The sequence below is a fragment of the Salmo salar genome, chromosome 03 (genome assembly GCF_965601325.2).
Source record: "Salmo salar chromosome 03, fSalSal1, whole genome shotgun sequence".
In the NCBI taxonomy this organism is placed as follows: domain Eukaryota; kingdom Metazoa; phylum Chordata; class Actinopteri; order Salmoniformes; family Salmonidae; genus Salmo; species Salmo salar.
In genome coordinates this window covers 38,563,980-38,578,349 of record NC_138293.1, presented here as the reverse complement: position 1 = coordinate 38,578,349, position 14,370 = coordinate 38,563,980, and the positions used below count along the sequence as shown (strand labels likewise).

The 14,370-nt window shown below is 47.5% G+C and overlaps 2 protein-coding genes across 2 annotated transcripts; both read right to left on the bottom strand.

Annotated features, from left to right (window-relative positions):
• Window positions 1-21: 21 nt before the first annotated feature.
• On the bottom strand, window positions 22-7,608 carry LOC106600181 (chondromodulin). The gene is made up of 7 exons (XM_014191511.3): window positions 7,452-7,608; window positions 7,054-7,194; window positions 6,382-6,522; window positions 6,136-6,249; window positions 2,330-2,483; window positions 1,423-1,529; window positions 22-708 (listed from the first exon to the last, which is right to left on the bottom strand). The coding sequence occupies exons 1-7, from the start codon at window positions 7,521-7,523 to the stop codon at window positions 484-486; spliced, it is 954 nt and encodes a 317-aa protein (XP_014046986.1). The 5' UTR covers window positions 7,524-7,608; the 3' UTR covers window positions 22-483.
• Window positions 7,609-9,277: 1,669 nt separating this feature from the next.
• On the bottom strand, window positions 9,278-13,908 carry LOC106600184 (protocadherin-8). The gene is made up of 3 exons (XM_014191512.3): window positions 10,686-13,908; window positions 10,319-10,553; window positions 9,278-10,153 (listed from the first exon to the last, which is right to left on the bottom strand). The coding sequence occupies exons 1-3, from the start codon at window positions 13,101-13,103 to the stop codon at window positions 9,786-9,788; spliced, it is 3,021 nt and encodes a 1,006-aa protein (XP_014046987.1). The 5' UTR covers window positions 13,104-13,908; the 3' UTR covers window positions 9,278-9,785.
• Between the last annotated feature and the right edge of the window lie 462 nt (window positions 13,909-14,370).

Here is a 14,370-nt window from a genome sequence, read left to right as displayed (position 1 = left end):
TTAATAAGATAACTATTGATATAAAATATATAAAATCTTTAATGTTTGGTTTCAGGTGACAAGATCAGACAGGTTGATGTCATCACAGGGTATATAGTATGCAAGTACTCTTAAGAGTATGGTATGAATAATGATATACAACTTCTGTCATATGGTATTGTAGCCTACCTACCGTATGTGTTACAGCATACATATTTCTCTGTTATGGTTGAAAACTGAATATCCTTGATTGATTGTTTGCTCGCTCCCCTTTTAAAAAAAAAAATACAAATAAATCTCGTTCTCCCTTGCCCAAATCCTAAGTGAACTGCACTATACCTAGCCAAGCTAATTACTCAATTTGGTGTTGACCTATCTCTCTTTCTTCCCTGCTCCCCTCTCTACCCCCTTCCCCCTCTCCTCTGTTTTTCTTTCCTCTCTCTCTCTCGCTCCACCACCTGTCTTTCTCTGGATTCTACCACTCCAGGTCTAGGCAGGGAGTGTTTAGAGGATGCCCAGGATGCGTCCCACCCACCAGCGGCAGGGCATGATGACTCTGCAGGCCACCCTGCACCCACGGTAGTGGTAGGGCCAGGGGTGGAACCCGCCCAGGGGCTCACAGATCCTCTGGCACTGGGTGTGGCTCCTCCGGCACTCCGTACAGCACACGCCCTGGTGGTCCAGCATGGGATCAAAGGTCATCGTGCCCTCCTCGCCCTCCAGACCACGCTACATGTTGAGTCAGAGGGGAGAAGTCGCGTGTTAAATACTGGTAGTAGCAGCATATGTAGAAATGCATCTCTGAAGAACTAAGAAATATATTTCTTATTCAATGGTTTATCTCAAATGCAAACACTGAGTCTGGTTCTATGTCTGTGGTGGTCTGGGGATGTCTGGAGGAGGAGCAGTTGGGATTAGGGGGAGTCTAGAGGCCTAGACATGGAGGGGGAACAGGGCGTGGGGAGATTCATAGTGGAGCTATTCACACAGAGCCTCAATGGAACTTTAGTTTGGTATTCTAAAGGAGTCTCTGAGGCGCAGACAGACTCAGGGTGACAGCGATCTCTCTCACACACACACACACACACACACACACACACACATGCTCTGAGGGACAGGCGTGCACACACACACCCACACACAGTTGGGGTGACAAGCGTGGCCGCTCAGGGTGATACCGTGAACCCAACGTCTGTTCCTGCTCACACAGCTGTGCATGCTGGGAGAGAGACGGGACAGGGACCATTTGACCCGGTGTCAGACGCTCAACATGGGCGTGAGAGCATAACATTATACTGTATCTCTAAGAGGATATGTAGTCTGGTTGTTAGAACAAGCCTGTGGTGACACAACAAACACTGTCTATGAAGGCCAAATATTAGAGCTGGGCTGCTGGAATTTGAAGTTACACAGCACACTGATTGAGTGTGCGAAGGCACTCACATGATAGGGGTTCTCAGGGTTAAATTCTGCTTCCGGATCCACTTCCTCCTCTGCCCCGGGTGCCTGGCGGCGCTGCCGAGGGGCTGCCCTCCTCTTCCTCTGTCCACCTGGGGAGAGCACAAAGACCGTCAATATGCTATCTAGGCCAACATACGTTGACATCCGGGCATTATTGGAGCCACCTTTGGAAGCACCGCGCCTACGCTGAGTGTACAAAACATTAAGAACACCGGCTCTTTCCATGACAGACTGACCAGGTGAAAGCTATGATCCCTTATTGATGTCACTTGTTAAATCCACTTAAATCAGTGTAGATGAAGGGGAGGAGACGGGTTAAAGAAGGATTTTCAAGCCTTGAGACAATTGAGACATGGATTGTGTATGTGTGCCATTCAGAGGGTGAATGGGCAAGACAAAAGATTGAAGTGCCTTTGAACAGGGTTTGGTAGTAGGTGCGAGGCGCACCGGTTTGTGTCAAGAACTGCAACGCTGCTGTTTTCACGCTCAACAGTTTCCTGTGTGTATCAAGAATGGTCCACCAGCCAAAGGACATCCAGCCAACTTGACACAACTGTGGGAAGCATTGGAGTCAACATGGGCCAGCATCCCTGTGGAACGCTTTCAGCACCTTGTAGAGTTCATTCCCCGACAAATTGAGGCTATTCTGAGGGAAAAGGGAGGGGGTGCAACTCAATATTAGGAAGGTGTTTTTAATGTTTTATACACTAATTGTGAAAAGAAAATACTAATCGTACTGTTTTGCTTATCTCCAGTGCATCATGTTGCTATGTGCATTGTTTCGAGATGACCAGTCACTTTCGCAACTTATTGTTGACCTTCAAATACACACTTTACTACTCCCATATAAGGACTTGTGTGTGAGAATATAAAGGTGCTAATTGGGTACCGTTGGGGTAGGTAGGGCGGAGCCAGAAGATTGGCAGGTCTCCACACAAATCGCGGATCTTGGAGCTGAGGAAGGTGGGGTCAGAGAGAGGCATGTCAGCCGCCACCCAGATCAGAGAGTCCTCCTCAAACTTAGCAGGCATCACCTCATCCTCCTGGAGAGAGAGATAGGGAGGGGGTGGGTTATGTAATTACAGGACGAAGATTAAAATGTGTATCCTATAAGGCCTATATTCAATCTACAGCGTTGAAAATCTGCGCTGAGGCGCGATTGAAGTTTAAAGGTCATTTCCATTTGAGCCAACATATGCAGTTGACCGTGGCGTGAATGCAGTCTCCGCGAACGCGGGAACATTGTGTTTAAATTTCAACCGTGCAGATCTTCAGCACTACAGATTGAATCTAGCCCAATTAAAACAACCCATTTCACTGCACCAGTGGATGTGACAATAAAAACAAAAATAAACAAAAAAAGTAGCTCTCGACTCGACAGTGTTGGCAGACAGACATACAGACAGACAGACAAGCTTTTAAGGAATGTCCCTGGGCTTACACTACCTGACTGATATTGTAATTATTTTCCTGTATAATTGCAATATTCTTACGACTCTTTTGACCCCTTGTTTGTTTTGATGTGGTTTCCTATCTCGTTCCTCATTTTCTGTTTTAATCCTTTGCATGTTTTCTTAAATGCCTAAACGCTGGAGAGAATCTGAGGGCTTCTCATAGACAGGAGAGCTACTGTGCCTTCGACTGAATCTACCCTTGGGGATTAATAAAGTATGTTTCTAACCCAGATCCAATCTGTCTGTCTAATGAACACTAGGTCAGGAACTATATATTTACAGAAGGCTTGAGGGATATCCCTTTTGTGTTATGTACTTTGCTGGGTTTCATTAAACAACGTCGAGAATCATTCACATCAAGTCAACAAGCTGACGGAAAAGCAGGATGGGCAACATTTTATAAAGTCTCCCTGCTGATGTGTAGATCAAACATGCAGACACACACTGCTAACACTAATGATAACATGGTATTACTAGAGTAATATACCCGTGTTACTGGATACTAAACAGGTAATAGATAGTTAGGGGAATGCTATCATCTAACCTACATGGGCACACTTTTATTTTTCATTTGAAATTATTAGCTTGGGGGACAAACAACAGCAAGCGTTCTCCAGTGCAGGACTGACGAGTTTATCTAACCCATTCTCTCTGTCTGTGTTTGTCTGTGTTTGTCTGTGTTTGTCTGTGTTTGTCTGTGTGTGTGTGTGTGTGTGTGTGTGTGTGTGTGTGTGTGTGTGTGTGTGTGTGTGTGTGTGTGTGTGTGTGTGTGTGTGTGTGTGTGTGTGTGTGTGTGTGTGTGTGTGTGTGTGTGTGTGTGTTGCCACTGATAAGAGTTTATCGTACCCATATTTCCCATCACTAAATCACAACAGATAACCCAGCAAGATCACACCGGATAGACTTCCGTATTCAACGTTTGTCCATGTCCCGAGGACGTTGGGAGATGCCTTCAATTACCGTCCAATAGGGGCAACGTGAGCACATATTACTCTCTAGCGGCTTGCTTGGCGAGGATCGCGGGTTCAATCCCAGTGCTAGGCAATTGTTTTGATTGTTTCTGTTTTCACCCTGTCACAAACCTTAACCCTTACCTTAACAAGTCAGAGTTATTGCCTAAACTTAACAGTCAAGTTTTTTTATGCTTAAATGTCAAGTTTTTTCTGTTACCAACCTTAACCCTTACTTACACTATACATACAAAAGTATGTGGACACCCCTTCAAATTTGTGGATTCTGTTATTTCATCCACACCCATTTCTGACAGGTGTATAAAATCGATCACACAGCCATGCAATCTCCATAGACAAACATTGGCAGTAGAATGGCCTTGCTGAAGAGCTCAGTGACACTCAACCTGGCACCTTTCCAACAAGTCAGTTTGTCAAATTTCGTCAAATTTCTGCCCTGCTAGAGCTGCCCCGGTTAACTGTAAGTGCTGTTATTGTGAAGTGAAAACGTCTAGGAGAAACAACGGTTCAGCCACAAAGTGGTAGGCCACACAAGCTCACAAAACGGGACCACCGAGTGCTGAAGCGCATGCACGTAAAAATTGTCTGTCCTCGGTTGCAACACTCACTACCGAGTTCCACACTGCCTCTGGAAACAACGTCAGCACAATAACTGTTCATCGGGAGCTTCATGAAATGAAAGCCTTCCCAAAAGAGTGGGGGCTGTAATAGCAGCAAAGGGGGGACAAACTCCATATTAATGCCCTTGATTTTGGAATGAGATGTTCGACAAGCAGGTGTCCAAGTACTTTTGGTCATGTATTGTACTTTCACTTCACCCATAGACATTTATGCCACCTCCTGGACAAAATTTGAATACTGAGATATTGTTGGATGACCAGCCGGCAGCTACTATTATAACCACATCTCACTATCTGAGCCCAACATACACACAAACATACACTGTCTAGCACACACCGTGGAATAAATAAACGGCTGTTGACGAGGCAGAGAGGCGTGTGTGTGTGTGTGTGTGTGTGTGTGTGTGTGTGTGTGTGTGTGTGTGTGTGTGTGTGTGTGTGTGTGTGTGTGTGTGTGTGTGTGTGTGTGTGTGTGTGTGTGTGTGTGTGTGTGTGTGTGTGTGTGTGTGTGTGTGCGCGCGCATGCGTGCGATGGCCTGCGATGGCCTGCGTGATGTTTAATGATGTGTGCATGGAGCATACACAGCGCTAACTGATTTAAATAAGCAGAAAGCCTCATTTCGGCAGTGGGAGAGCTTACACACCCTCACAAACACGCACACAGAAACACAGACATCTTGCAGCACTGTGACAGCTTGACAGGCTTGTTCAGATGTTGTTAAGATCAGCGTGTTGATCCAACCCGCCTCGTTTCAGTTTGGCCAGAGAGAGAGTGTGAACACATGACTCACGAGTGAAAGCAATCCCTCTCTCTGAGCGGCACGCGTGCGTGTGTGTGTGCGTGTGTGGGTGTGTGGGTGTAGGTGTGTGGATGTCCTCTCGGCTCACCGTCCCATCGAATACTTCTAAACTGACTTAACTTTGAGAGAAATGGACAACATGACAGTTAGGGTTATCACACATGACTTGGGTATGGGTGGTGGGGGAGTTATGTATGTCAGGTGAGCCCAGATCACAGGTCTGGTTTGTGGATAGTTTGTGGCAGAAGAGATCCTCCAGATCAGAGCCAGAGAGAGCTCATGTTTGGGGCTGGATACCAATCTGCTACAATCTCTTCATTTACTTGTACAAGCCCTTACCCTCGGGCTAAAGCCAACTAACCAAGCCAACTAACCACACACACACACACACACACACACACACACACACACACACACACACACACACACACACACACACACACACACACACACACACACACACACACACACACACACACACAACCAACCCAGCTAGTAAACCGCTCAGTTCATCATACAGCTCTCCTGTAATCGCTTAAATTAGCTCAGTCCCTATATCTACCCCAACCCCCCCACAACACACAACCAATGTTAACTGTGTCTGACAGTACATAGGTGTGTTGCGGTCATAGGTAACCCAGAAATACACACAGACAGAAAGACAAACACAGATGAGAGAGCGAGAGAGAGAGAGAGAGAGAGAGAGAGACAGACAGACAGACAGACAGACAGACAGACAGACAGACAGACAGACAGACAGACAGACAGACAGACAGACAGACAGACAGACAGACAGAGAGAGAGAGAGAGAGAGAGAGAGAGAGAGAGAGAGAGAGGAGGTCATTCCTACCAGGTCGAACAGAAGAGACTCTTTGTTGAGTGTTTCCACGTCAGGCAGATGAGCTTTGACCTGGGTCTTAATGTAACACTTCTCTCCTCCAGCAAAACGGATACCAGTTATACCCTGGGGAGAGAGCGAGGAGAGGAAATAGCTTGTAAGAAAATAACAATGTGCATCTAACATGTTACAAAATTGATTTAGCCTCCAATGTACCAATTGGAATTGGAATTATTCTTGTTGTTGTTTCAAACGTACAATCTGGAAGTCGTGGACCTCCACTGCCTCCTCATTTCCACTCCCAGTACGGAACCTCTCCATGTTGTTGGTGGCATCAATCTCCATAGAGCCCTCCTCCACGTTACCATTAATACTCATGCTGTAGTGGACGTTGTAGACCTGCCACACACACATGCATACACAGGGAATGTTGTCACACCTGTAAGGAGTGAGGTGTGTGTGCGTTGTGGGGGGGGGGGGGGGGGGGGGGGGGTGCACTTGCCCTGCTTCCATCCTAGAAGCAGCTAGAAAAACAACCAAATGATTATCCTATTCTCGCTCAGAACTCATGCAGGCCTATAGCTACCAAATGTATTCAAATCATATACATCATCGTTTTATTATTCGGCAGTAGCCTGGGCTTACCTCGATTACACCTCTCGTCCCCGGGACATCAGCAGGACCCTATGAGCCCCCCTCCACCCCCCTCCCAAGTCTCAGAAACACAACAAGGCTTCCATTCATTATACGCTCTTGACTTCTACCAAGCGCTCCAACACCTAAATGGCATAGCTCAACACAATGCTATGATTTATCAGATTTTAACATTAGGCCTAGCATGGAGAGACAAGAGTCGCTGGTTCAAGGCCTAATGCCTCTTGAATTCGCTGTAGTCCATTATTACAGAAGGACTCATGTTAAAACTCTTACATGTTTGTCGTTATTATTCCAGAAGTAAAAAGCTCCGATAGCCCCGAACAGCAGCAGTATTGCCCCGGCGATCAAAACCACAATCCCGGACTTCAGCAGGCGGCCGGTGGCCACCGGTTTAACTGCCACGGCAGTGTATGCCTGTGATGAACACATCAATCATTTACATGAATGCCACCTATACTGGGTTCGAAAGTTGAAAATTGTTTGTAAAAATGGTTTCTAAAGCATTTATAATGCGTTGCCTTCATAAAGTCCAACTCAACATCAACACCTCCATAAAAATTAGCAGGTGTCTTCGTGGAATGACCACACAAAGTCCCTGACCCTAGCCTAGGCTATCTGGCACAGGTATATCATTTAGAAACTCAAGCAACGATATATGATAGTCTACTTACAGGTGGCATAAACTGTTGCAGGTCCTCGGGTCCCGCTAAAGCGATGGGCACTTTATCTGAACTCTCGGCCATGGCTGCGAGTGGGTCTGAGAGCCCGAGCAAAGGTGTCCACTAATCCTCCTTCACTCTCTCTCTCTCTCTCTCTCTCTCTCTCTCTCTCTCTCTCTCTCTCTCTCTCTCTCTCTCTCTCTCTCTCTCTCTCTCTCTCTCTCTCTCTCCTCTCTCTCTCTCTCTCTCTCTCTCTCCCTCTCTCTCTCTCTCTCTCTCTCTGGGACAGGGCAGGGCTAACCAAACTGCCTATTCATGCGCGATGATTGTTATATTACCTGCCTGGAGAAATAAATCCCCCAAAAACCCGGTGGAAAGTATGCGCGTGCGGCGTGCCACACCGGGAATCTTTTAAAATGGTCACTATGTTGGCTTGGCGCCCTGCCTCAGGACAGGGGTCGATCAAGGAATGCAGAGTAGAACGATGTTATGGCTTTGGAAGACAGAGAGAACAGGCTGTTCGGATATTGAAACAACAACAGGGCAAGTGCGCTACCTTCTGTGCAAAACACGTCCAGACAGCGTAGACCTACACAACCTAAGAAAGCCTTTGTCAAAATGTGTGTATTTACATTTGACAGGCATATATGATGCGCAATGGGAAAGTCTGGTTTATATTCATGTATTTCTCCAACATTTCTTTGGGAATCCTATTCAAACGGGAACGCGGATTGTTCCGTAGGTGGAACACAAATGATGTGAACGTGCACAGCTGATGCAGAGGCAGTAAGGAAGCCTTTCCTTAAATCACCCTAGAACATACAATACGTTCAGTCAGAGAGGATATGAGCTGCTCTTACAGTAGTCTCTCTCTCTCTCTCCCTCTCTCTCTTCCTCTCTCTCTCTCTCTCTCTCTCTCTCTTCCCCCCTCTCTCTCTCTCTCTCTCCCTCTCTCTCTCGCTCTCTCTCTCTCTCTTCCTCCCTCAGTTCTAACCGGCCCAAGGTCCGAGGTGGATCCTGTGGAATGTGTGGCTTCCTATTTCGAGCTAACGATACAGCCCCCCGCCACTCAGTGAAGACCCCATGGGAACAAATATCCATCCAAAATGCTTATCTCAGTGGAGACGTGGGATATCTAGTTCCCAGCTGTATGTGCGCTGATTGAGTTATCAGTACATGTTTTATTACCAAACACATTAATTACATCCTGTGGTTAAAGGCAATAGTCAATCGATGCGTAAACAGTTCTCTATCCGAACGTATCAGGCGTGCTTTTACGCATAGGCGCCCATTGGGCATATGCGTTTTAATTGAGTGGTGTGCGCAACTCTTTATTATTCTGTGCCTTGAGGAGGTCGGTCTACAGACTGTATTAGACTCTTTAGACATGCAGAAACCCCTGGAGACTATAATATACACGGATGAGTATGTTAATCTTATTGATGAGCTTGATTGGCTCCGACTGCTGCCTCTAGCGAGAATGACTAGACCGCAAGATCGTTTTGTTGCCAATAGTCAAACTAAATTATCAATCAAATGTAGACGAGACGAGGTTCGTCGTTTATATTCGGTTGTAGGTGAAATGTCATCATTCACTCCCCTGTCAGAGCGCACAGTTTTTTTCAATAGTGACACCTCTCGGGATCCAATAGGTACAACAGATTAGGGCTATTATTTCATTGTCAAAGGGGCAAAGTGCCTTGATTAAGGATTATGCCTCTGTTTAATAGCATAGAAGCACTTTTTATTGCGCTCCCATATTCCTCCAGGACTAAGAGTAGCATGTCTTAAATAGGTTGATGTAGGAGTGAGTGAACAGAAATAAGTCGGGGACAAGATTAAGGTTTCAAAACGGTATTTCAACGTTTATTTTCTTTCGAATATGGTGATAGAAAATCGAAACAATTATTACATCATTGCATTTAAATAAATTCATACATAGTTATCAACTTGATACATTGGGTCTCCGGCATCAAACCGTGGTTTCTGGGCCATTTGAATAGTAGGCATGCCTTAGAATCAGTATAACTACAATTCATATGTACACATCGTCGGTGTTGAATTATGATTTTTATAAAAAATAAACTCTCTTTATGTACAAATCCTTGCATAAGTTACACAGTATATGTCCAACAAAGTCTTAACAGTGATTGGATATAGAGTCCAAATGTGACTTTTACATTGAAACACTTAAAAATTCAAAATACACAAATATTCTTTAGGATATACAAACTCATTTACATGACAAATAATCTCAACCGTTTGTAAGCAACATGTAATTCTCCTTGTCATGGTTTTATAAATTAAATGAAACACATTTTTGAATGCTGTTATTTAGGTTATTCTTTAGACTTCATTGCTGGGACACCGTGTTGTGGTCGGACCGTAGACTGGGATAGTGATTTCACTAATCTCCTGAACTCTCATGGGTAAGGGAGGAGTGACCAGGACATAGTCATATTCTCTATGCAGAACCTTCTCGTACACACTCTGCAGGCCGGTTGTTTTGGGGATGTGCGCCTGGTAATAATTGTCCCGTCGGAGCGAGTCTCGGGGCAGCGAGGCCGTCTTGGAGAGACTGTTGAAGGAGGAGAGGGTCTGGCCGGTAGGGGTGGGGACGGGCGAGGGACCGGTGTTAGCGTGGACGGTGGAAGGGCTCCAGCAGCGGTCAGAGTGACCCAGAATCTTACACTCACTGGTACACGCCCATAGACCTGAGAGAGAGAGAGAGAGAGAGAGAGAGAGAGAGAGAGATAGAGAAGGGAGGGGTTTGAGGTTAGTCTTCTTGTGCGACCAAATAGAAAAGCAAAACCCCGTACACATTGACTTCTTTCGAATGACTGTAATGGTTATGATAAAGAAATAGAAGTATCTCTTACCACTCTGGCCGCCCATGGGGGGTACCGGTACTCCCTCCTTCTTCAGGTCGGTGCCACTGATGTCACTATCGCTGTCGTTAAAGTCACTGTCGCCTTTCCCGCTGTCCTTCCCGCTGAATGCAGGGTCTCTTGCGGAGATGGTGGTGTAGGAGTTGCCCTTCCAGATGGTGATTGGTCTGACCACTTCTTTACCGTTATTGTAGCCGTTTCCGTAGCCAGGCAGAGTGGAGTAGCCCTGCGGAAAAGAGATAGAAACAGCACAGTTCAGCACCATGGACAGTAACACATTACAAGATCACTGTGTGAGGCTGAGGGCACATACAGAGAAAGAGAGTGAGGGGAAGGGGGAGAGGGAGCAGAATCTCACCTTGGGTTTGCTGTCCGGTTCGTAGACGCACGGGGCCTCGCTCCCGTCTTCTGAGGCGGAGCACAGGTCACTGCTACCAGTGTGTTCCCCGGCAAAACCGGGCTGGCTCGAGAAGGTGTGGGCTTCAAACCCTCCCACGACTCCGTGGAGCGGCAGCAGCGGGTTGTCGCTGTTGTTTTTGCCTCTTTCCAGAGTCTCCTTCTCCCCGTACGAGTCGGTGTCATCTCCAGTCTTCTCCCGTTTCCGCCGGTTGCAGGTGGTGGCGATGAAGATGATGGCTAACAGCAGGAGCGTGCAGCTCCCCGCGAGGACGATGATAATCACCACTGACAGGTCCCACTGTGCGTGCTCCCCTGCCTCCCTGCTGCCTGCCCGGTACACGGTCCTGTCGCTCGGAGGGGCGCCCGCAATGATGAGGAAGTGAAGCGTGGCGGCGGTGGTGAGCGCAGGTCTCCCGTTGTCACTCACCGTGACGGTCACGCGCAGGGTCTCGTCCACGCCGTGACTGAGCACGCGGTTGAGGTAGACCTCTCCAGTGGCTTTGTTAACGGAGAACACAGATGCCTCTCCAAAGGCAAGTCTGTAGGACAGCTCTGCATTCAAGCCCTCATCAGCATCTCGCGCCTCCACCCGGGTGATAACATAGCCCGAGGGCGCATCCCGGGGAAGCAGAACCTCCGCGGACCCATTATTGAGCACGGGCTGGTTGATGACAGGTGCGTTGTCGTTTTGGTCCACTATCCTAATGTTAACGGTCGTGGTTCCGGTGAGGGGCGGGGACCCACCGTCGCTGGCTGTGATGCGGAGCTCGAGCTGTTTCATGACTTCATAGTTGAAGCTCCTGAGTGCATAAAGGGAGCCACTCGCGGGGTCCAGTGAGACAAAAGCGGACACCGGAGAGCCCATGACATAGGTGTCAGCGAGCTTGTAGCTCACCTTACCGTTGTGGCCCAAGTCCATGTCCCTGGCGACTACCGTGGTGATGTAAGCACCCGGGGCATTATTCTCCACCACAGCCACTTCATACACCGGCTTACTGAACACAGGGGCATTGTCATTCTCATCCGTTAACCGGATGGTGTACTGGGTGATGGTTCTGAATGGTGGGGAACCCAGGTCCTCTGCCACCACTGTTAGATTATACTCAGGGATTTTCTCCCGGTCCAACGGGCTCGTGCTCACGATCATGAAGCTGTCCTCATACGCCTGCTGCAACCTGAAGTGGTCGTGGCCGTAGAGCGTGCAGTGCACCTGTCCGTTAGCACCAAAGTCCCTGTCCGAGGTGCTGACCAGAGCCACAAAACTCTCGCGTGCCGCAGACTCCGTGATATAGGCGATTCCCGCCGTGATGGAGGTCATAGGCGTGATGGAGATCTCTGGCGCGTTGTCGTTAACGTCCTGCACCTGCACCACTATCTTACAGATAGCCGGACTCGGGTTTGGACCCAGGTCAGTCGCCTGGACGTCGAATTCGTACGTTTTTTTGCTTTCAAAGTCAATGGGGCTCTCAAGGGTGAGGCGTCCCGTTTTGCGGTCCACTCTGAAAAGTTGTCGAATCTCTGATGGCACCTGGTTACCGAACCCATACACCACCTCCCCATTCAGCCCCTCATCCGGGTCTTCTGCGTTCAGGTCCAGTAAGAGAAACCCTACCGGTGCGTCCTCAGGGAGGTCCACTGAGAAATTGTTCCTGTCGAATACTGGGCTGTTGTCATTGTAGTCTTTCACCTTGACGTTGATGCGAGTCGTTCCCGTGCGGGACGGGTTGCCACCATCCATAGCAACCAGCTCCAGCGCATAGGAAGCCTGTGTCTCGCGGTCCAGCTCCTTCATGAGCACAAGCTCCGCATATTTAACCCCGTCGGCTCTGCTAAGCACATCTATGGTGAAGTGACTGTTAACGGATATCTGGTAGCTCTGGATGTAATTCAAACCCACGTCCTCATCCACAGCGAAGTCTAACGGGATCCGCGTGCCCACAGCTGTGTTTTCGGAGATCTCCAGACTCGACTCTTTCCGGGGGAACTCGGGGGAATTGTCGTTGATGTCCTTGACCTCCACCTCGACGTGGATGAGTTTGAACTGCTCTTTGGAGAAGCTGACCACATCAAATGCGATGAGGCAGTGAAGGGTGTGTTTGCAAATTCTCTCTCTGTCAATTCTCTCTCCGATAGTCAGCTGTCCGTCGCCCTCCCTCAAACGGATAAAAGAGGAGTTGAACTGCTTCATCATCCTGAAATTTGTCTTGGAGCCCGAGGAGGGGCTGATTGAAATGTCCTTGGCCAAGTTTCCGATGACAGTCGCCGGGGCGTCCTCCTCAAATGTCTCATACTTCACTGTCTTTCCCTCCGTGAGAGCGGGCAGGACAGCCAGTGAGGTGAACACCAGCACCCACCAATTCCACCCTCTCATACCCATCCTGCCAAATTGAAATAACAAAAACAAAAAATCCACTAAACTGGCTGCACTTAGCTCAACTATTTATTCAAACAAAAGCACTTTCCGAGTCTCGTTGGGTACGACAGTGATCGTTTTAGGATGACGAAGTGATAAGCTAACTCTCTCTGCTGTGCTCGCTCTGAGGTGTGCTCTCCCAGCGCGAGAGGGCTGCAGTGGCGGGAGGGTTTATACGGCGGTGCATGCAAATGAGCTGCACCGTAACCAATCCGCGCGTTGAAAACGGAAAGGGGACTTCTAAAAGACCTCTAAGCCTGCTTAGAGATTCCTGGACTGTGTCGGAAAAACTTGGCACAGATATGTGGTCTAAAGGCAAGGCTTGATTTAATATGTTTCGTTTCCGTTGATTATTTATGTGTGTTGGTCTGTTAAATGAGTCTGCGCACAAACACACGCGGGGCGCTGTGATGCGCAGTGCCCCTGAGCTAGAGGACAAAGCACTCGGATAACAGACAGTATAGCTACAGTCGCATATGAAGACAAATATTGGTCATTATGGACAATGTATAGGCTACGGGACTTTTATTGTTCTCTGCTGTATGCCAGGCAGCCTACAATTTACTGGATCATTAGGCTATTGATTCATTATCCACAGGGTCATATCAGGTTCTTTACCAGAAGATTGATATGTTCAACCTGGTCTCAGAGTATTTTGTATTATTCTGTACCTAATCCCAAATCACTCCATTTAGTATGATATGTTAAGTTTCGTATGGTATGTATTCATTTGTGGATGTCCATCATCCATTAAGGATGATATGTTACGTACTACAATTCGTAGTGCCAGTGTAACCGATGTGCCAAACGAGCAATATGTTTAGAATTTGCAGGTGGTGCAAGCTGCTAATAGCGTTTGCAATTACGTGACGTCACTCATGCTCCGAATTCTCATTTTTTTGTGGCTAACTTTAGCTAAGTGTCTAACTTTAGCTAGCTGGCTAACTTTAGCTAGGCTATGGGTTAGGGTTAAGTTTAAGGTTAAGGTTAGGAGTTAGGTTAAAGGGTCAAGGTTAGGGTTAGGGGAAGGGTTTGCTAACATGCTAAGTAGCTAAAAAGTAGTAAGTAGTTGAAAAGTTTCTAATTAGCTAAAATGTTAAAGTTGTCCGTGAAGAGATTTGAACACGCAACTTTTGGGTCGCTAAACATTTTCATTATATGCCTACCCATCCACCTCCACCAACCACCCTTCTTTTGTTTTGCCTTAAGTAACCTTCTGTCTTATGTAACT